Source organism: Oculina patagonica, chromosome 6, assembly GCF_052425735.1.
Source record: "Oculina patagonica isolate OP01 chromosome 6, crgOcupat, whole genome shotgun sequence".
In the NCBI taxonomy this organism is placed as follows: domain Eukaryota; kingdom Metazoa; phylum Cnidaria; class Anthozoa; order Scleractinia; family Oculinidae; genus Oculina; species Oculina patagonica.
Window position 1 is genome coordinate 6085661 of NC_135763.1, and position 21920 is coordinate 6107580.

The following is a 21920-nucleotide window of genomic DNA, read 5'->3' on the forward strand; positions in this document are numbered from 1 at the left end:
TCTTATTTTAAAAATTGGATTTACACACGGGCATTATCCAATTAAGATGGAAAATATGTTGTTTTGTATTAGGGACTTAATTAACAAGCCTGAAAATCTAATCCTAAAAATAGAAACCAACAAAACAAAACTTGAAATACAAAATTTAAATTATTATAGTCAACCTTTGTATTAAAATTGAAGTGATATTTATTTTGTACTTTAATTAAACAGTCCCTTAATAAGGGCTTCCTAGTATTTACTGAGAAAGAATCTTTATAAACCTAAACGAAATTAAAAGCTCTTGCCAAATGAAATGAGACAAAAAGGACATAGCAGTTCACAGCAAAATTATTACAATTCTTAAACTGGAGAAGCCTGACTCTATCGATCTAGAACTTTGAAATTCAACAATTGAAAAGTTGATTTAAAAAGTTTAGTTTAGTAAATCTCACTCGAAAAGATTTATCTTTTCCTAAAGTGAGGATTTCAATTGTACTAAGAAATTTACATGCAGGCACAAAAACAAAACAGAAGATATCATCTTTAAAAATCAAACAAAACAAAGTTTCTACTCTACAGTTTCTACCTGACAAATGCTACAACTGTTTGAAAGGCATCCATATCCAGAATTCATCATGTCCTTTTACTATTCATGACTTCAGAACTACAGCTGCAAATTGAATAATCTTCACAGGAACATCCCAGTAGTACTCTACCCAACGCTAGTTAAAGCGGCGAACATAACAGCGATCAAACTTTTAAATGTGGTGAAGAAGAAAGCGAATTTCTCGTTAAAATGTACTTTGGTCTGGGAGGCAGTTTAACGAACTTCCTCGATGTCGAGTCCAACCATGGATAGTACTATCCATGGTCAACCGACCAGAGCGTCGGAGTCTTCAAATGCAGCATGAATCTCGCCCAGCGATCGCCATTCCAGCAAGTCAGACACGAACAGCATCGCACAGGAAATCAAAATCAGTCGCTTCACTTTGTTGAAAAAGACTGTTAACTCAGTGGGACGACATCAGAAACCAGCGATTCGACTTCGAGCCATGTTGAACATTTTCCGCACCTTACTTCATGTAATTTCTCTGTTTTTACCTCGTTAACTACAACCAATCAGAGAGCACAAAACCTAAGTGACGTAGGAAAACTCAGTTTTTCCCCGAAGCCGGGCTCTGATTGGCTAATTTAAATTTTGATGGCGCGGACCGTATGGCAGGTATACCTTGGATTGAGTTCGATTGAGTTCGACAATCGAACAAAATCGAACACGCGCAAACACAAAAAGTTGCAAAATGGTCCATTTTCATTAAAAATTGCTATATTAAAGCAACGAAATTAACAAGCATTTTTGGCTGCGGATGGCTAGGATGGAAATGGATTGCAATTGAAAAATTCAGTAAGGCTAAACTTTTCAAAGTTTTCAGTTTCGCGTGTCGTAAAATATCGATATTTGTGCCGAAGTTTGATTATGATTATCTACAAATTAAGGCTGTATCTCCCATTAGATCGATGTTCAAAAATGTTTTTCATGGGTTAAGTCGCTATCACTAATTAATTTCGGAACAGTTTAGTTCAAAAATCTGCAAAATTCTCGTGACGTAGCTCTTTAAAAAGTGTGCTCAAGATCTATCGACAGGAGCAGTTTATAAAACTAACTGCAGAGACTGTGAGAGAGTTTATATAAGACAAACATCACGAGCGTTACAGCAAGGCGCACAAAAGTGTGACCACCTTTAATTAATTCACATTCTTTCGTGCAACAACCATCCAATCAGAAGCCAAGAGCAGGTTCCTGTTGACTCCTGATTGGATTAAATCTGCACGGAAGAATGTGAATAAATTAAAAGTGGTCACACTTTTGGGCTCCTTGCTGTAAGATCTAGAACAAGAGAGCACAAAAGAGCTGTTTTTACTGTTGACAAGCTAGAGATCTCTATTGGTGCAAGAACTCTCTGTTGCATGCAAAATAATCGAGAATTCGATTTCGACGACGTTAAGATTATAGCCGTTGTTCTTGTGATCAGACTGTTTCCAAAAGCGTGGCATTCTATTCGAAACCGAATTTGACTACAACAAACACATGAACACTCCCGACATCTACAGAATCCTGTTCTGAATCACTAGTGAGTTATCGCCTTTAAAAAAAAAATATATATATTTACATCTGGACGACCTTTTCAATTTGTGCTGAAGAAAGTTATAGCATTTTTAACCGAAAAGCCAGATATTTTTTACAGTTTTAGTCAGTGAGAACAATTTTTTTAGTTTTTATGCATACTAAAACGTGAAATATTATGTTTATATTTATGTTTTGGGTGAAACGTGATTTAGATCACCCCTTTTACCAACCACTTTTACCACCCTCGTGCGTGTCGCATTGCAAAATACATGCAAGTTTGTCTTGGAAAACATTTAGGCCGTATTTTACTTGTTCTTTTTAACTTGATTAATCAAGTAACTCGATCGTTTAGATATTCAACATTTAACTGAATTAATATTTTGCAAATTTGACAACAGCGGCGAACTTTCGTCTTTGCCAGCGCAAGCCTCATTTGCCCAGATTTTTTACTTAATGATAGTATTTGGTAATTTTGACTCATTTGACGTCCAACACACCAAGATGCATTTTTCGCACAAAACTTGGGATGGTTATTATTGAAAGAGTGTTGTTCAATTACAGCAGATTTTATAAAAGTACCATTGCTAGAAAGCAGAACAGCAGCGCTCTCATTAACATGTACAGTTAATCTTCTTTCGTATTGTTGCAAACGAAGTGCTGCTTTGTAAAAACATGTCTCTTTAATTTTTTTATCGCCGTGTACTGACGATAATTTTTCTCCTTTTATTTCAGGGACTTGTCATCCAATATAATTCCATATCTACCCACAGGGTTATTCACGAAGCAAACGAGCTTGACAGAGTTGTACGTTTGTCAGCATTTTTCGTTCTTTTTGTCGATTTTATTGTAATATAAATTAAAAGGACCAGTGTCACGGCTTGGTTAAGTTTTGCCAAATACCCGCTATGAAACTTAAAATTTTGGCAAAGAACCATACCGCCATCCGTTAAATGGTTTATTTTACGTTTCACTTAATCTATGGCCATCTTTTCATGTTTAAATTTGGCTTAAGTTCATGACACAGTTCCCTTAAGAAAAGCCGTCGACTCAAGTAAATGTTGGCGCAGTTGCTGTTTTTCTTACTTGTATCATATAAAAGTTAAGTAATTTCCCCTCTCCCCCTTTGCAATGTTGCGTAGCATGCAAAAAAATAATGCCTGCAATTGCTGCTTACTTTTGCTCATGAAACACACTGCACGGGGAGTCTAGGCACATTGTACTGTCCAACATTGAAACAGGGGGAGGGGGTGGGTGTGCCAACGACTTTTGTCAATGATTGCAATCAGTGACAAAATGTTGGCGCAGTTGGTGTTTTTCTTATTTGTAACATATAAAAGTTAAGTAATTTCCCCTCTCCCCCTTTGCAATGTTGCGTAGCATACAGAAAATAATGCCTGCAATTGCTGCTTACTTTTGCTCACAAACTGAAACGCACTGCACGGGGAGTTTAGGCACATTGTACTATCCAACATTGAAACGGGGGGAGGGGGTTGGTGGGCCAACGACTTTTGTCAATGATTGTAGGCCGCTTTTTTACGCGCGCTTCTTGTAGGTTCTTGGCATTAAAAAAACGCAAAATCTTCTGGCAGGAAGATTTTTCAAGGAATTAAATTTGGAGCTAATCCTTGTTGTTTTTCTCTTAAGAAATTTATATTGCGTCTTTTTCCAGAAAACATGTCAGATTTTGTTATTTGGGCGATCAGTGTTTATCATGTTAGGTTAAAAACTTTTTAAAACTGATCTAAAAATGTAAAATGATCTTATAAACACTTTTAAGAAACTAAATATTTGGCAAACGTTCTCTTGCCTTCGTCAGACGTAGTTTGAAACAGTGTCACTGCATGCATAATCGGGTCTTATTTGCTGCTAGTCTCCAAAGATGCAGACAAAGGTAACTAAACATTTGTAAATGTAAATGTTTAGGAGCGAGAGAATAAAGCAAGCATCTGCAAACCTGCGGCACAAAATAGAATCATGTAAAATAGAATTATTCTGTAAATGTTCGTTTAGGGAGTTTCAATGTCGGATGGAATGCAAAACGTCTAGAAAAATGCGTTCTAGTCATTCAGGTTTCTTTTTAGAATTTCAACGTAGTCTTGGTTAATGTCGTAATATGTTGCTCCCTCAGAGATTGGCAAAAATTCATGTCAAGAAAAAGAAAACTAAAGAATAAAAGATGAATGGATATAGGCAAAGTAAGCCAATAGCACTGAGCTTAACATTGGCGACAAATTATTAATTAATGAAATCCAAGACCAACTGGAGGAAGGAATCGTGGAGAAAGTTAATGATTAGCCTCAGGGAGAAAGGGAGTTTTGACCTTCTTTAGGGTGATACAGGGATATTTTTGTGATGCTTGATTAGCAGATTTGATTTTCCGTGAAACGTAAATGTGAATTTCTTTGGATAACAGCAAGATAAAAAAGTAGTACGCTACTTGCTTATTTTTGTCATTCGGAAAAATGAAATTTTAATATCCGTGATCCGCTATTTATTTTTATTTTTTTACCCGTGAACCGTGCCAAAGACCGCCAATGTAAGACCCTCTACGAAGCAGCAGAAGAGAAAAAGCAGAAAGCAGAAAAATACAAATCACCTTCGACGCATCAGCTAAGGAATATCAGAGTAGTTCCTCCTTAAACGATTGTAGATTGGAAACTGGGCCTCCACCCCAAAACATACTCTGGATTGTGCTAGTTCAAAACCGTTTCAAAGCTAGCTGTTGCGCTTTGTGGCGATTTTTAGCAGTCAGTCTTGCAGGTACACACAGGTTTTAGGCTTTGATATTTGTTTTAAGCATTTGATTTTCCGTTGTTCGGTTCAACACAGCCACTGTTTCTTCTTGGTGGAACTCTAAAGCAACGGCTAGAAAACTTGAAAGCCAAATATCACGAAGATTTTGAGGATCGTTAGTGGAAGAATTACCACTGCCCAGGGGCACAATTTATAATTTGAAAAGGTTACAGTCTTAGTATATTGAGAAGCGGAGTTTAAACTACATACATGCCACTATTAAGTGGTGGTGGCTAACGCTGAATTGAGAGACGAAGGGAAAATATATGACAAGGAAAATTTGTTCATGAAAGCCAAAGAAGCAAATTTTCCGAGACTTTCTTGGAGCAAGCAGAAAGATACCATGGTCGTGATCTTTACCAAAGGTTCTGTGGAAACTAGTAAGAGAGAAATTCTGACTAGTTAGGGAATAGTATTTGACCCTCTTGGAGTGGCAAGTCCCACAGTCTGAGTAAGGGGGCAGTGGGGCCTTTGCTTCTTAGAAATGGCAAGTCCCACAGCCTGGGTAAGACGATCTATACTACAAATCGACTCGCAGCAACACCTACCATGGGATTCAGTGCTTGAAATAGAGAAACTGGTAAAACATTGTTGCAAGTTCAAGGAATACCTAATCTACTAGTAATACGTGACTCGCAGGGCCTCGCGAAGCTCTGGGTTGGCGAGGGGGGGGGGGGGTGGGGGTGTTATAAATAAGGGGTGGATTATTTGAAGTTGACCTTTAATTGAATTGTACATATTCAATTTTCCACAGTAGGCAGGAAGATATATTTGTTAGAAATTTCAAAATATTTTTAGGAGGGGTAGCATTGGATAGGTAGTTGATTGGGGAGTGATGGGGTGGTTGATACAATGAGTTAAAATCGCTGGAGAAAAGTACCAATATTTCTCTTTGGCAGGTTTCCCCCTTGTTTGCCAAAAAGTACCCCCTTCCTTATTTGAGGAACTGTAAGTTTTATGTTATCCCTCCCCATTAGAACAAGGGAAGGCCCATTTTTAACTTAACAGTCTCTTTTGCCCCTATCTTTGTGTACCTCTAAATCCGTAATTGGAATCGATATAATTTGTGTGGTTCCATAAAATATCCATACTGCCCACGGAAGGTTGTTCAGTTTGAACTCCCCCACACCCCTGGAAATTTCAGTTGAGATTTATACTCCTTAAAAAAAGTTTTATTTTTGACAACGTTATTGTTGCCTAGTAACGGGAATGGCCGCGACACTTTCGTTCCCAGGGTCTCCTCGGCTTTGAAGATGGTGGCCTTTTCTGGTTCGTAAAGAGGTATAAAGCGTTGGGAAGCGCAGGCTATTTTCAAAATCATCGACAAATAATTGGATAGTCGCATTTTGGACATTTATTTGATGACATTAAAAAAAAGAAGAACGAACGGCAGGAGGATTCGAAGCCTCCGCCCGCGCGCCCCTGATGGCGATGAAAGGTTTTAATATAGCCTGAATAGGCGTTGAGGGAGTCTTGAGGGAGTATTATGTGGAAATCAGTGTTATTTTAATCCGAAAAGAAAAACGATAAAAATGAAAGGCTCAGGATTCGAACCCAAAAAAAAAAAAAAAAAAAAAAAACCCTAGCCGGATTTGAACCCCCGACCTCAGTTCCGAAGATCTGATTTCAAGTTCGACGCCTTACCATTAGGCCACCAGCGCGCGGCGGCCGTGTGACGTCATTTCCGCCACACACCAAGCTCACAAATATATATATATAGAAATATATATGACCGTAAACTCCACACGAGATGTCATCCCGCCTGATCCCTTTGAGGGACAAAATTATACACCCCGCTACGCTCGGCGTTCACCTACACCTAGTAGTCTTATGCGTTAACTTAGATCCTAAAACCTCGCTTTCATGTTGCATATATAATGAGGGATGACGTCATCATAATTAGACGAAGTACTCATCAAATGAGGTTGCCATAGCAACCGAAATGGACCGGAAGTGAGAAAACTGGAAGTAGCCAAATTGCATAAAATGCGAGGAAAGGGTATCGGCAGTAGCCAATCAGATTGCAGGGAGTATTTGAATGGACCAATCAGGGGTCAGGCAGGTGGTCAGGTGTCTAATTTGCATATTCTGTGACGTCAGAGAATGGAATGCGTGTCACTATCGGGGAGGGTGAGCGTGAGCCTGACCCTTAGACACGCGCCCTGGGTACTAGACGTGTGCGCAGGCCTGAGTGGCCGCGCGCGCCCTGGGTACAAGCGTGACACATGACGTTACGAAACCTGTTTACAAGCGGGACCTTCGTGGTCACGCGCCCTGGCGACGAGCGTTACCTCTATATCTATTGTACACGAAGCGCTATGCTTTCCTTGTGGTATCTGGAACTGAAAACTTTGCACTAAACGCATGCGCAGATAAGTCTACATTGCTTTTTTCTTAGACTTTTTGTCGGCGATTCTGAGAAAACGTAAAGCTATTTAAAAAAAAGAACCATGTGATGAAGGGGGATGGGGGTACCCCCTTTCTCGGTATTACTGGGAGCGAGTGACTGACCCATCAGATCACGTGACATGGCGTGACCCTACGAATCACAAAAATCGTTTGCATTTCTAGGAATTTTGGTCGGCGATTCTGAGAAAACTTGACACGATGTACACGTTAGCCTAAAACATCGCTTTTTGTTGCATATATAATAAGGGATTACGTCACAATAGGTTGCCATAGCAACCGAGTTTTGATGAATGGGCGGAAGTGAAAAAACGGAACTGGAGTGTCCAAAATCATTTTATTCTCAAAAAAAGGTAAAATTAAGGTAGAATTTCTTGCAGTCTAGCTACAGCCAAAGGCGGTCCATTTTTTTTTTGTTTTCATGCCTTCGGTGATACTAGTGGCACAGTAACTGCGACGGCAGTATACGGATTATTCTTTAAGAGTCGGGCGCAAACCAGCATCTTTACCCCGAGCCATTTACCTCAAACTGGTACCAAATTTAACCAAATTTAACGGATAAGCAGTTTCTCAGTATCCGCACATTTTGCATCGCAAAGGAGCAAAATCCAAAAAGACCAACGCTTATAACGGTAGAAATTTTTCAGGTACAGCAAACAGGTCGAGTACGGTGATGATCCCAACTTCATTTTGACGGTATTTTGCTAAAACACGCAATCAGTAACTATACAAGGAAATTTTCATATACATCAGATTTTTGACAGTTCGAACCATATTTCAGCTTCCATGCAGTTAATATACAACAGATTTAACAGCACGATTCACTTTAACCCTAAACAATACAAAAATGTTCAAAGATAGGAGTCCTTTCCTCACTCGTGTTTCCTTCGCAAGAGAGACTGGGTACAAAGGCATCCCAGCGAAAATAACAACACTTACTCTTAGGGATGTGGGTGGGGATTACTATACAGGAGGCTATTACGAAAAGGGGATGCCTTTGTCAGACTGGAGGTACATGTATATCACTCTGTATGTCAGCCTGCCTGTTTTTCTGTCCAACTCCCTGCCTGATGCATGCATGCCTGCCTGCTTGCCTGCCTGTCTGTCTGTCTGCCTGTTTGTCCGACTGTCTGTGTGTGTGTGTGTCTGTCAGTCAAAATGTTGCTGAATTGCAGAAAACTTCTTAAAAGTGGCTCATAACAAATAATTTAAGTTTTAACTGTCGTGGACCACATAATGATTACAATTGGTGACAATTATTATCATTGTTGGCTTGGTGCAAATAGGACAATATATCACTGTATATAATTTGCTTATCCAGCTTACGCTCGATTACTGTGATAAAATACGGATTAATTTAAGGGCAAACGACCGTAAAGTTTTGAAAGTAACAACCATTGTTACTGTCACATTTAACAGTGTTTTCCTTTCATTACTTCTGGTGGGTAGCTTCGTTCGAGGGGTCGATACTTTTAATCATCTTAAAGGTGTGGCATATAAGGGTCGATCTGTCTTACTGTAATCCTACAATATGTGATTTTTTTTTTTTGCAGGGACCTTAGGCACAATAAAATAGAAGTGCTGCCTGAAGGAATATTTGATAACCTATCAAGTCTAAAGTGGTTGTAAGTACATGCATCTGACAAGTATTTAATTAAGGAGGCTATTAACGGTTTCCAGCACTTTCCATCTCTTATACTTTGATGGATCAGTACTGCAAACCTTTTACAGTTGCTCCTACAATAATGGTACCAAACAAATGCCCAATCATTGGTAACAACAGTTTAACCTGTTTAGAACTGCTACAAACTGGATAATGATCAAAATATTAAAATACAACTTTTTGCAAAACTAAAAGGGCAGACTATAAATGAATTTTAAAATCAAATACAAATGTAAATAGCCTAATTAATTGTAAATATTTTTAACTTTTAATACTTTTAATTTACACGACCCCACAAGCTGTAAGCTTTTATCCAAATCGTGTTTTTAAATAAAGGCAAATTACTTACTTACTTACTTACTTATTGAGCTTGAACTCTAATGTTTATGCCGAATATAAAACCGACTGACTTTTTGACTTGAACGTACCAATTCTCGTTCCATAAACTAAACTGATTAACTGAAGGTTTATGCTTCGTTTACTGGTATTTTACGTTGTTCTTGTTAACCCATCTTGTCTGTTTCTCTGGCTGGCCGAATTTTTTTTAAATTACAAAATGGTAAAAATTGTTATAATGAGAATATTTAAAACTAGCTCATATCAAATAAATTAGTTTTAATCGCCTCAAAAACTAAATTTGAAAGTACTGCTTCTGATTATAACGTTGCCAACTTTGGCTATTCTCGTGACTTTAAGTTAGGCGTTACGAACATGTCTCTGCTTCCCAATCTCTCGGTATTTGCATGGATGATAAAAGACTGTCGAGGAATACCCTAAATTTCGCGAAAAAGGGGTCATTTGGAGTGGGTGGCAGTGGGAGGCTGTAGTAGTGTATTACATGTAGCCCAACGGTTACTCATAAGAGTACATCCGGGATGCGAAGAGTGTGTAGTGAGCGCGAAAGCATGTACTGTGTGTACGGGCGTGTGTTCTGCTTTAAAAGCAGCTGTAAGCCTTTGTGGCCTTTGAACACTACAAATTGGCGAAGAGGATGTCGCACTCAGTGGAACGAGCGTTGTCGCCCTAAGATTTAACCGGTTCTTCCTTTCAGGTCGCCAAACGGTGGCGACAGTGGAAGCGATTTTACCAATATTACATCGATGGCAAAGGAATTACGAACGCCTCTCGAAAGAAAGCTCAATTACTTCATTTTGCGGGCATGGAAGTCCAAGATATTTTCGAAGTCCTTCCGGATTCAGGACCGATCAATGCAGAGGAGGGTAACGAGTATGTAGTGTGTCTTCGTACGCTTGATGGAGGGGCTGGATGGGGGGGTACAAATGTCAGTTGTCAGTTAAATTTTAGGCGATTTGTCAGTTGTCAGTTAAATTTTAGGCGATTTGTCAGTTGTCAGTTACTTGACTGTTAATAATTAACCGTGTAACTAAATTATTTATTTCTGACCCAAAAGCTAGCTCGATTGGCACATATAACGTAAAGTGTATCGTTAATTCAAGATTCTTACTTAAAGAACTATTTTTTCTCAGATTTGGAGTTAAAACCATTGCAATTGCATTACAACCTGAGATAAAAATTTAAGCGTTAACTTGCCTACCAATGATCACCTATATCAGTCTAAATCTACCTATTTATCTTCAACACTTTATACTTAATAGACCTTAATAAATATCAAGAAGAGTTTACGGAGCAAAATAAAATATCTTGAGAATTTGAGTAAAACGGCGAGTATCATATTTTCTCGATTGAAAAAGCTGGCTTCTAATAAAGCCGAGTTTCCACGGTGGAAGTATGAAAACCTGTACTTGTCTGTAATAAAAAATGTGCATTATACTCAAAAATAATGTATAAAGGTCTCCGCACACGTGGGGTCAAGACGCAGGGACATGTTGCAGCAATATGAAGCAGCGACAAAATCATGTGTTGTTCACACTGAGGGGACATGCAGCAGGGACGATGATATTTGAGTCAGCATGAAAAAGTGTCGAAAATCCAAGGAATTGACCCTGAGAGTTATGATAATCATTAGTGAATTGGTATTTCTAATGGATTGGTATTACATTTGCAGTGCGAAGTGTTTTCAGTAACATTTTGTTTTTAGCTGTGAATTACCGCTACTTTTAGCCACTGTTTTAACCCTTGAATTACATAATGGTCAACTGATATGACTGAAATGTGATATGTACATGCATTATAACCAGTTTTCTACCTGAAACAAACGCGCTCGGTGGTTCACATTGCCGCAACGTTTCAAAATTTTGTTTTATATACACAGTGCCACAGTAATTATAACATATATAACGCCAAGAGAAATAATTAAGTATCAAACACATCGTACATTGCAACAAAAATGGGAACAAGAAACACGTAGTCGTACCTGGTAGGATTTCTGGACTAACTGGCATAATTCATATTTATATCAATACAAGATACAAATGCACTTATAATACATACTGTTCATTTCGCTTCCTGTGCCATCCAGTAAGCTTGGTAGTTCGAGCTTCCACTGGTCGTCTGTGGTGATGGCGAAGTTGTCGCTTTTCCCACTCTCATTCGGTGCCATTCGGAAAAGCTTGATGTCAAAGTCACCAAGGCCGCATTTTCTAGTTAAATCTTTGAGGCCAAGGAATGCCACAAGGTGCTTTTTGAGCGCATGAACTGTATTTATATCATTTATCGGAATACGGCTTCTAAATCGATCGAAAGCCGAGTTCGAGTCAACTCTGTAAAAGCTTACAATAGCTTTTACAACGACAGCATTGGCGGCCATTGCATAAACTGGCGCGTGTTCAGCGTAACTTTGAGATCGTAGCTGGTAATATGACCCTGATGTACATGGGTCATACAGTGAATCATTAACGAAATATGAAACCCTAGCGTCCCGCTGCTGAGATTCGTATAAAACGTACATTTGTTTGACGAAAAAAGTCAAACAGTGTTATTTACAACGGGTTTTTTAGGATTAACGATGCTCATGTGGGTTATTTAGGACAGTTTGGTCAGTTGTCAGTTGTCAGTAAAAGCCACTACAAATGTCAGTTGTCAGTTAGATTTTAGGCGATTTGTCAGTTGTCAGTTAAAATTTTGGCCATTTGTCAGTTGTCAGTTAACCCCATCCAGACCCTCTTGATGCTCACTTTCGCGCCGTGGACGAAGTCCATGTTTTTTCCACAGCCGCCGAGACGTTGTATTCGATTTAGGTGATTATAAGACATTAGAATATAGCCGCTGTATACGCGCGATGGAATTCTAGCGGGCATTATTTTTAATAGAACATAGCTGAAAACTATAGAAGCCCGGTACCCCGGATGTACGAATTGTTTGTCGAATTTCGCTGAACGACTTCGTCGACTTAGCTTCGCCTCTATTCTCTTGTTTTGTTGTTTAAATGATGCTTTAAAGCAGCAAGTTTTTATCAGAAACGTTTTACCTGCTTAAATGGAACTGAGACAGTGCCAAAGGAAGCGACAGATGAAGAAAGAATCGTTGAAATTTGTTGTTCTTCTTTGGAGTTGTGTACGCCACTATTTTGCCGTTAACTGCCCGAAATTGATTGGAAATTATTTAGCAAAACAAGCCGGACTCTCGAAACGCTTTGAGGTAAGAAACGTTTTTAAGCCACAATCTGAAGAAAGAACACTCCACTTTTGTTCTTTTTAAATCGAAATAAGAGGCGAATTTGAAAAACTTGCTGCGAAACGAACGCATGAAAATTTTTCATTTGAATGAAATTGAAGTAGGCTTAACCAAAATTTGAATGCGTAAATTTCAACTAGATTTGTCGGCTTTGTGAGAATCTTTTGGAAGTTGGAGAAAGGACTATATAAATAGGAAATATGAATGAAATGGTATCTTGGTTTATTTATAAAGAAGCCGCCAATAAAAAGAATAAACTAAACTTTCACTTTTACCAATGTTGCGTGCGTTTGTAAATGCCGTGAGCGGCCGCGAGTCTTGTTAGTTCTGTGCTCTTTTTAATGCTATATTCTAAACCCACTAGAAGATGGTTTTCCTATGTCCTATAAGAAAATAATGCACTTTTGAGGTCTAGAAAAGCAGCTGAATGCCCTCGCCTGACGGCTCGGGCATCCACTAGCAGCTTTTATAGACCTCAAGCGTGCATTATTTTCTTATAGAACATGGAAAACCATCTTCTAGTAGGTAAATGTATGAGAATACTTTGAAAATTGCTCGAAATAGTACTTGTATGAAAGATTTGAATAAAAGTTTCTTACCTTATGTTTATCATGCGTTATTTTGACATTTCTGTGCCTCTGGAGTGGGTTTAAAGCCGTTTCGACGAGTTTTTCTTTCCGACGTTGTCGCCATGGCGCGGTCGCTTAGCTAAATTTTTGAATCTTGTGCCCAAGATAACTTTTCACGCATTCAGACAAAGCAAAAGTGGAAACCCAGCGCTCGAACACGAGCGTTTCTCGGGCGGTTAAAATAAACTTTGGAACCTTAAGCGAAGGAAATCGAAAGAAGAATTATCGACGGCTGTATTGAAGCAATTTTGGTGAGATTCGACACTTTTTGTGGTATTTAAGGAGCTTCGAGTGCGAACCGTTGGCGAACTAGCTATAGGTCACCTGCCTTTCGTTTCTCTTTAGGGGAAGCAACGTCGGAAAGAAAAACTTGTCTAAACGGCTTTAAACCCACTCCAGAAGCACAGAAATGTCAAAATAACGCATGATAAACATAAGGTAATACATTTTTATTCAAATCTTCAATACAAGTTCTATTTAGAGCAATTTTCAAAGTATTCTCATACATTGTCTTATAATCACCTAAATCGAATACAACGTCTGGGCGACCTGTGGTTTTTCGACAACTTGCGTTGACCAAGGGGGAGACCGCTGATAAATTTATGGTTCGTTTACGGAAACAAGCTCGTCACTGTAATTCTGGCGCAGCTTTGGTGAAAAATTTGTCAGATCATCTGATCGAAAAGCTCCCCGATGTTGAACTGAAGAAGAAATTACTCGAGGTGAATAATATTACGTTAGGGGCTGCGATGGATAAGGTCCGAAAGTGGGAAGCTTCGCGTGAGCAAGTGAGTCAAATGCCGGTTACGCCAAGTCAAGACCGACAAGAACCTGGAGCAAGTGTTGGAGCAGGGACTAATGCTGTCGAACAAAGGTCTGGGCGTGGATCGAAAGGTAAAAGGGTTTGTTTTAACTGTAGAAAAGAAGGTTACTTGGCTAAAGACGGCAATTGTCCAGCTCGTGGACGGAAGTGTAGGACACTATGCTAGCTGTTGCAAGGGGGGAAGGATCCAAAAGTTTGGAAAAACAAATACCACTTAACGACGGGGAGGCCGGAAGACATCAGAGTTTAGAAAAAGCAGGCCAATCTTGTAGAGGGATCGTTGGAACCCTCCAGGTGAGAATGATTCATTTGCCTTTACCGTAGAAGAGCAGACATGCAATTTGGCCGCTTCTGCTGAGTCAGTGCTTTGTGTAAGCATTGGGACAGTAAACAGGGATGTGTTGGTTGACTCTGGACCTGGGAGCAATCTTTTAAGCATGGACACTGTTAAGGAGTTAAAACATCAGTAACTTCAGGCGCAACTCTGCACAAGAAAGTTGTATGCTTATGTGGGTCGTGCGCTTGAAATCGAAGGTTAGTTTCAGTCAGAAGACTCTGTTGATAAAACAAAGATTGTGGCAGATTTCGTTGTTGTCAAAACAGGTCGTTGTTTGCTAGGATATTCGACTGCCCTGCATCTTGGAATCTTTCGAGTGGATCCAGCAGGAACTCTTTCCACAGGGAACTGTAACACTGTTAATAGCACTTTTCAAGTCAACCGCAGACACCCTCAGAAGTTCGTAGCTTGTTGGGTCTCGTTGGATTCAGTGCCAGGTTTATACCCGATTTTACAACAACTGCTGATCCCTTAAAAAGACTTGCCAGAAAAGGAAAACTGTTTATGTGGGGCGACTTGACTTTTCAGAAATTGAAAAGTCAAGTTGCAAGTGCACCAATCTTTGATAAGAACGCACCTACTAGTGTTATTGCAGATGCCAGTCCAGTGGGGCTTGGAACAGTGCTGGTCCAATAGAAGAATGGAGATAGTCGTGCTGTCTGTTACACAAGTCGTAGTTTGAGCCAAGTGGAGGGCCGTTATAGTCAAACCGAGAAAGAAGCACTAGCCCTAGTTTGGGCATGTGAACGTTTCCACTTCTAATTGTATGGACTGCCACAGTTTGACGTCGTAACAGACCATGAAGCACTCAAAATAATCTATTCCAAGGAAGTCCAAACCTTCAGCCCGGAAAGAGCGCTGAGTTCTGCATATACAACCGTACAACTATCAAGTCTGTTAGGTGTCATCGAGAAAGAATATTGCAGATGCCCTTTCCCGACTGACAAATATACCTGCCTCAGATCAGTCCCCGGAGGACGATGGATACATACGCATGGTAGCTCTGTATGCTGTCTCCGCTGCGTTGTTAATCGAAGAGATTGAACGGATTGTAGCACAAAATCCAGAGTTGCAATCAGTCATAATTTGCCTCATCGAAGAAAAATGGGACATTGTTCTCAAGTCATACTTGCCAGTGCGCAATGAATTGACCTTTATCGGTCATGCAATTCTACTTGGAACGAGAATTGTTGTACCGCAAGCTCTTTGCAAAAGAGTTGTCAGTTTGGCTCACGAGGGGCATGAAGGAGTCGTGAAGACAAGCAATAGTATAACAAGTGCTAACTGCGCTAGCTGTACAACAGAACACCAAAGTGAACTGTGAACAGTTTGTTTGGGCTTTTATAGCTAAAGGGTTGTCTGCTCGGAATGCCAGTAGAAAGAACTGTACTTCAGCACAGCTTGGCATTACACGTGTATAATCTTAGCCATGAATAGTGCTGGTCGGCGTCGGGAGCGAGGACCAGGAAGCACTGCGTGCATCTGAAAGCGGGAGATTGCATCGGCGATCTCATTTGAAACCCCGGGGACATGGCAAGCCCGGACTACAAAGTTGTGCTACATAGAAAGGAGCACGAGCCGCCTGACCAACTCCATTATGCGTGTTACTTTGTAACGCCTAGAATTTATATTAGACACGACCAATATATTGTCACACCAGAATTGGAGGCGTCTCCCGGCAAGAAAGGGGTGCCACATGACGCAAGCAACAACGATGGGAAAGAGTTCTTGCAATTCGATACCTATTTCCCGTTTTTGGTTCAAAAGCATGTGGGGAGGCCAGCCACCCTGGAACCACCTTCACTGGAAATAGCCCCCGAAGCCTAAAGAGCCCGCGGCATCGGTGTAGAGTTCTAGATTCTGAGCTGGAAACGCCCGTTCCAGTTCAAGAGAAAAGCTTTCCACATTTCAAGATCCTTAAAGAACTCCTTATTAAGCCGCATGCGGTGGAAACGGCTTGGGATCCCCTCCTGGTCAAATTAATCGCCCGCTGAAGGAAGGTTCTCCCGGGCACCACCACCTTGCGTGCAAACTGAAGAGTCCCAATGAGTGATTGTAACTCTACCAGGCGTACTGAGCGACGTATTTTGAAAGAGTTCAACAGTTCATTGATCCTGGAGAGTTTATCCTGTGGTAAGCGGGCCTCCATGCGGACGCTGTCTAAAGCAATGCCCATGAACTCAATCTCCTGGGAGGGCCTTATTGTCTTGGACGCTACGACAGGGGCCTCAAGGGACATAAATACCCGTAGCAGAGTGCTAAAGCTAGTTAAAAATGCCAATTTAGACGGTTCGGCAATGACAAAGTCGTCCGTCCACGATGTGAATAACAAGCTGGAGGCCATAGTTACTTTTAAGGATCCATTCAAGCCCGTTCGACAGCTGATTGAAAAGGAACGGGGCACTTCGAAGCCCAAAGGGTAAGTACATGTCTACATAGTATTGGGATAGCCAGCTACAGTGACTAGCCAGCAAGCTCCAGTCGTCCAGATGACTTGGTATCAGGCGGAAGGCTGATTTAAGATCAGTATTGGCCATAAAGGTTCCCCTTCCTAGAGGCTGGAGAATACGGATGGCATCGTCGACCCGCACAAAATCTATGGGAATAAGGGGTCCTTTGGAATGTGCTCATTAATGTTATCGCCCTGGGGGTAGCAGAGTAGCGGGGAGTGGTAGGGACCCGCTACCCTTCCAAGAGCTACTTCCTTTTGCAGATTGAAAGAAACTTCTTTCGGGTGCTGTACTACCGAAATACGGTTAGGGGAGATGGAAGTCGATGTCATCCGATCAACTTCCAGTAAAACCATCATTCATTACCTAGATGCCCAATTCGCAAGACATGGATTGCCCAGAGGCCTGCGCAGCGACAATGGTTCAAACCTGGTGTCCAAGGAAGTAGAAGGGTATTTGAAAGAATCGGAGATTGAGCACCATGACACGACACCTCTGTGGCCACGGGCAAATGGCCAAGTGGAAAGGCAGAATAAGACGCTTCTGAAATCTGTTAGAGCAGCTCACGCAAAAGGAAAGAATTGGAGGGAGGAGCTAAACAGGTTCCTGTTGGCATACAGGTCAACGCCACATTCGACTACAGGGAAGAGTCCTGCTGAATTGTTGTTTAGAAGTAAGCTTAAAACCAAAATGCCTGAGCTGGTCGATTTGGAAGAGGAGGAAATAGAAGTCAGCGACCAAGGAATCCGTGATCAGGACACACAGAGAAAGCAGTCGGGTAAGGACTACGCCGACAAGAGGTTTCATGCTAGGGACCGAAATGTGAGAGAAGGAGACAATGTTTCGCTAGAGAAGAAGAATGAAACAAGCTGTCGTCTTGCTATGAGAATGAACCATATCAGGTGATGTCTCGTTGTGGAGACCAGGTCCTACTGAGATCATCACAGGGATTTCAGTACAAGCGAGACCTTCTGCATATCAACACAATAATGGTTAGATGACAAAATGTAACAATGGAAACGTTTACAAGCCTAACTAAATGTGCAATTAGAACCAAGCCCTTTAACATGCCAGATCAGAAAGAACATGGAGCTCCACTACAGGATGCTGAACCACCGACGGAACCGAAGACGGCCGAGATATCACCCATGAAAGAGAATCCAGTACCAACGACAGATTCACCACCTGACCTACCTGCTGCTATACCTACAGCTGAGCAGCCAGTTAGAAGATCTGACAGAATTAGTACTCATCCGAAAGCACTGAACGATAATGTTCTGCACTAAACTTAGGGATTTTTATACTGTCATATTCATTGCTGTGTTTCAAAAGTAACATTTGAAAATTTTTATATGAATTTAAAGGGACCGTGTCACGGATTTAAGCCAAACTTAGGCATGGGAAATGACCATCAAATTCGTTTAAATGTATAAAATTACCTCTTACAACAGTGAAGGAATATTTAAAGAACACACCAAATGCAAAAGAAGGTACGGATGGCCAAAAGTGTCGAAGATTGAAACGGATTGCGATGCGGCGGAACAGTTTTCAAAGTTAATCTTGTCTGCTTGTTACTTTAATTTATGACGCCCTGGAGACACATTTAGCTGCAAGGAAGTTATGGTTTTGTCATTTAGTATCAAAGAATTAATTTCTTTGCAAACATTTAGTTTCATTGCGAATATTTGGCAAAATTTAATAACATAAGATTAACTTGGCCGTGACATAGTCCCTTTAACCGCAGGGACCATGTTTATGACTAGTGAGTTTGGTTCGAGTGTAAAAACAAGAAATGAACTCAAAACGCGTGTTTAAAGGAACTTTTCTGTTATTTGACGTAAAGTATTTAAGCGAAGGACGAGATGGATGTAATGTATTACATGTTGGCCAGCGGTTACTCATAAGTGTACATCAATACCCTCAAACGATATGAACAACCAAAACGGACTCCCAACAATATTCACCAAAACTACCAGCTGGTTACTAATCACACTTGGTATGTTCCCTCAGCCGTCGCACTAAAACAATGTCAATTTATTCATGATTTGTAGTATTTATATGCGATGTTGATAATTTATCATCGCATCGCATTTAAGATTTTGCAAAGAACCATACCGCAATCCGTTTACTCTTCTCAATATTTGTCCATCCACATTTTCTTTTGAATTTGCTGCGTTATTGATATGTTTCTTCGTCATTGTAAGTGGTTAATTTTATGTTTCACTTAATCCTGCGGCCATTTTTCTTGTTTACATTTGGCTTAAATTCATGACACAGTTCCTTTAAGAAAATCAGTTGACTTATACAGAAGGTAGGCCCCTTTTTGTTGTTGTCTTATGATATTCATATTAAGCGTCTTTTCCAGAAAACATGTCACAGTTTGAAAAAAAAATACCATATTTATTATTTACTATGTCACAGTTTGTTATTTGGGCGATCAGTGTTTATTATGTCAACTTAAAAACATTTTTGAAACTGATCTAAAAGTGTAAAATGATCTTATAAATACTTTTTAGAAACTAAATATTCGCAAACGTTCTGTCGCCTTCGTCAGAAATATAGTTTGAAACAGTGTCACTGCATGCATAATCGGGTCTTATTTGCTGCTAGTCTCCGAAGATGCAAACAAAGGTAACTAAACTTGTGGGAAATGTAAATGTTCAGGAGCGAGAGAATAAAGTAAGCACTTGCAACCCTGAGGCACAAAATAGAATCATGTGAGTGAATCCATTTAACTTATAAACATGATTCTATTCTGTAAATGTTCGTTTACGGAGTTTCGGTCCTGGATGGAATGCAAAACGTCCAGAAAAAAGCGTTCTAGTCTATTCAGGTTTCTTTCTAGAATTTCAACGTAGTTCAGGTGAATGTCGTAATCTGTTGCTCCCTCGGAGATTGGCCAAAAATGATTTCAAGAGAAAGAAAACTGAAGAAAAAGATGAATGGATATAGACATAGCAAGCCAATAGCACAGAGCTAAAAATTGGCGACAAATTATTAATTAATGAAATCCAAGACCAATTGGAGAAAGGGACCGTGGAGAGAGTTAATGATTAGCCTTAGAAAGAAAGGAAGTTTTGACCTTCTTTACAAAGTGGGGATACTTTTGTGATGCGTGATTAGCAGATTTGATTTGCCGTGAAACGTAAATGTGAATTGCTTTGGGTAACAGCGAGATAGAAAAGTAGTACGTTACTTGTTTATTTTCGTCATTCGGAAAAATGAAATTTTAATATCCGTGATCCGTTATTTATTTTTATTTGTTCTGCCCGTGAACCGTGCCAGAGACCGCCCCTGTAAGACCCCCTACGAAGCAGCAGAAGAAAAACAAGTAGAAAGCACAAATATGCGAACCATCTTCGACATATCAGCTAAGGAATATTAGTCTAGTTCGTCCTTAAACGATTGCAGATTGGAGACTGGAACTCCACTCTAAAACCATACACTGGATTGTGCTGGTTCAAAACCGTTTCAAAGTTGGCTGTTGCGCTTTCTGGCAATTTTTAGCAGTCAGTCTTGCAGGTACGCACAGGTTTAGGCTTTGTTATTCCTTCAACACAGCCACTGTTTCTTCTTGGTGGAACTCTAAAGCAACAGCTAGAAAACTTGAAAGCCAAATATCACGAAGATTTTGAGGATCGTTAGTGGACGAATTACCACTGCCCAGGGGCACAATTTATAATTTGAAAAGGTTACAGTCTTAGTATATTGAGAAGCGGAGTTTAAACTACATACATGCCACTATTATGTGGTGGTGGCTAACGCTGAATTGAGAGACGAAGGGAAAATATATGACAAGAAAAATTTGTGCATGAAAGCCAAAGAGGCAAAGTTACCGAGACTTTCTTGGAGCAAGCAGAAAGATACCATGGTCGTGATCTTTACTAAAGGTTCTGTGGAAACTAGTTAGAGAGAAATTCTGACTAGTTAGCCATAAGTAATTGACCCTCTTGGAGTGGATAGCCTTACAGCCTGAGTAAGGGAGCTGCGGGGCCTTTGCGTCTTAGAAATGGCAAGTTCCACAGCTGGGTAAGACGATCTATACCACAAATCGACTCGCAGAGAGGTTTGCGAGCAACACCTACCATGGGATTCAGTGCTAGAAATAGGGAAACTGGTAAAACAGTGTTGCAAGTTCAAGGAATACCTAATTAATAAAGTAAGAATTTCCTGCAGTCTAGCTACAGCCAAAGAACCATTCCTTTTTTTGTTCACATGCCTTCGGTGATACTATTGGCACAATATCTGCGACTACAGTATAAGGATTCAGTATTCTTTAAGAGTCGTGCGCAAACCAGGATCTTTAACCCGAGCAATTCACCTCGAACTGGTACCATATTTAACGGATAAGCAGTTCATCAGTATCCGCACATTTTGCATCGCAAAGGAGCAAAGTCTAAAATGATCAACGCTTATAACGGTACAACGCTTATAACAGGTACAGCAAACAGGTCGAGTAAGGTGATGATCCCAACTTCACTTTGACAGTATTTTACCAAAACACGTAATCAGTAACTATACAAGGAAATGTTCATATACATCAGATTTTTGACAGTTCAAACCATATTTCAGGTTCGATGCAGACTTAACAGCACGATTCACTTTAACCCTAAAATGAATACAAAAAAGTTCAAAGATAGGAGTCCTTTCATCACTCGTGTTTCTGACGCAAGAGGGACTGGGTACACAGGAGAAAATAACAAAACTTACTCTTGGTGATGCGGGTGGGGATTACTATACAGGAGGTTAATACGAAAAGGGGATGCCTTTGTCAGACTGGAGGTTTATCACCCTGTATGTCTGCTTGCCTTTTTTTTCTGTCCAACTCCTTGCCTGCTGCATGCCTGCCTGTCTGTCTGTCTGTCTAGTCTGTCTGACTGTCTGTCTGCCTGTTTGTCCGACTGTCTCTGTGTGTGTCTGTCAGTCAAAATGTTGCTGAATTACAGAAAACTTCTTAAAAGTGGCTCATAACAAATAATTTAAGTTTTAACTGTCGTGGGCCACATAATAATTACAATTGGTGACAATAATTATTATTGGTGGCTTGATGCAAATGGGACAATATATCACTGTATATAATTTGCTTATCCAGCTTACACTCGATTACTGTGATAAAAT

General features: G+C 40.2%; 1 protein-coding gene and 1 pseudogene across 1 annotated transcript in view; both read left to right on the plus strand.

Moving 5' to 3' along the window:
* The window catches only part of LOC144656581 (uncharacterized), an 88940-nt gene that overhangs the window by 25461 nt on the left and 41559 nt on the right, over window positions 1-21920 (plus strand). Inside the window, exons 10-11 of the mRNA XM_078516800.1 lie at window positions 2840-2911; window positions 8860-8931. Coding sequence (XP_078372926.1) covers window positions 2840-2911; window positions 8860-8931 — 144 coding nt within the window. The remainder of the gene's footprint in view (window positions 1-2839; window positions 2912-8859; window positions 8932-21920) is intronic.
* Window positions 9818-15676, plus strand: LOC144656250 (uncharacterized; annotated as a pseudogene).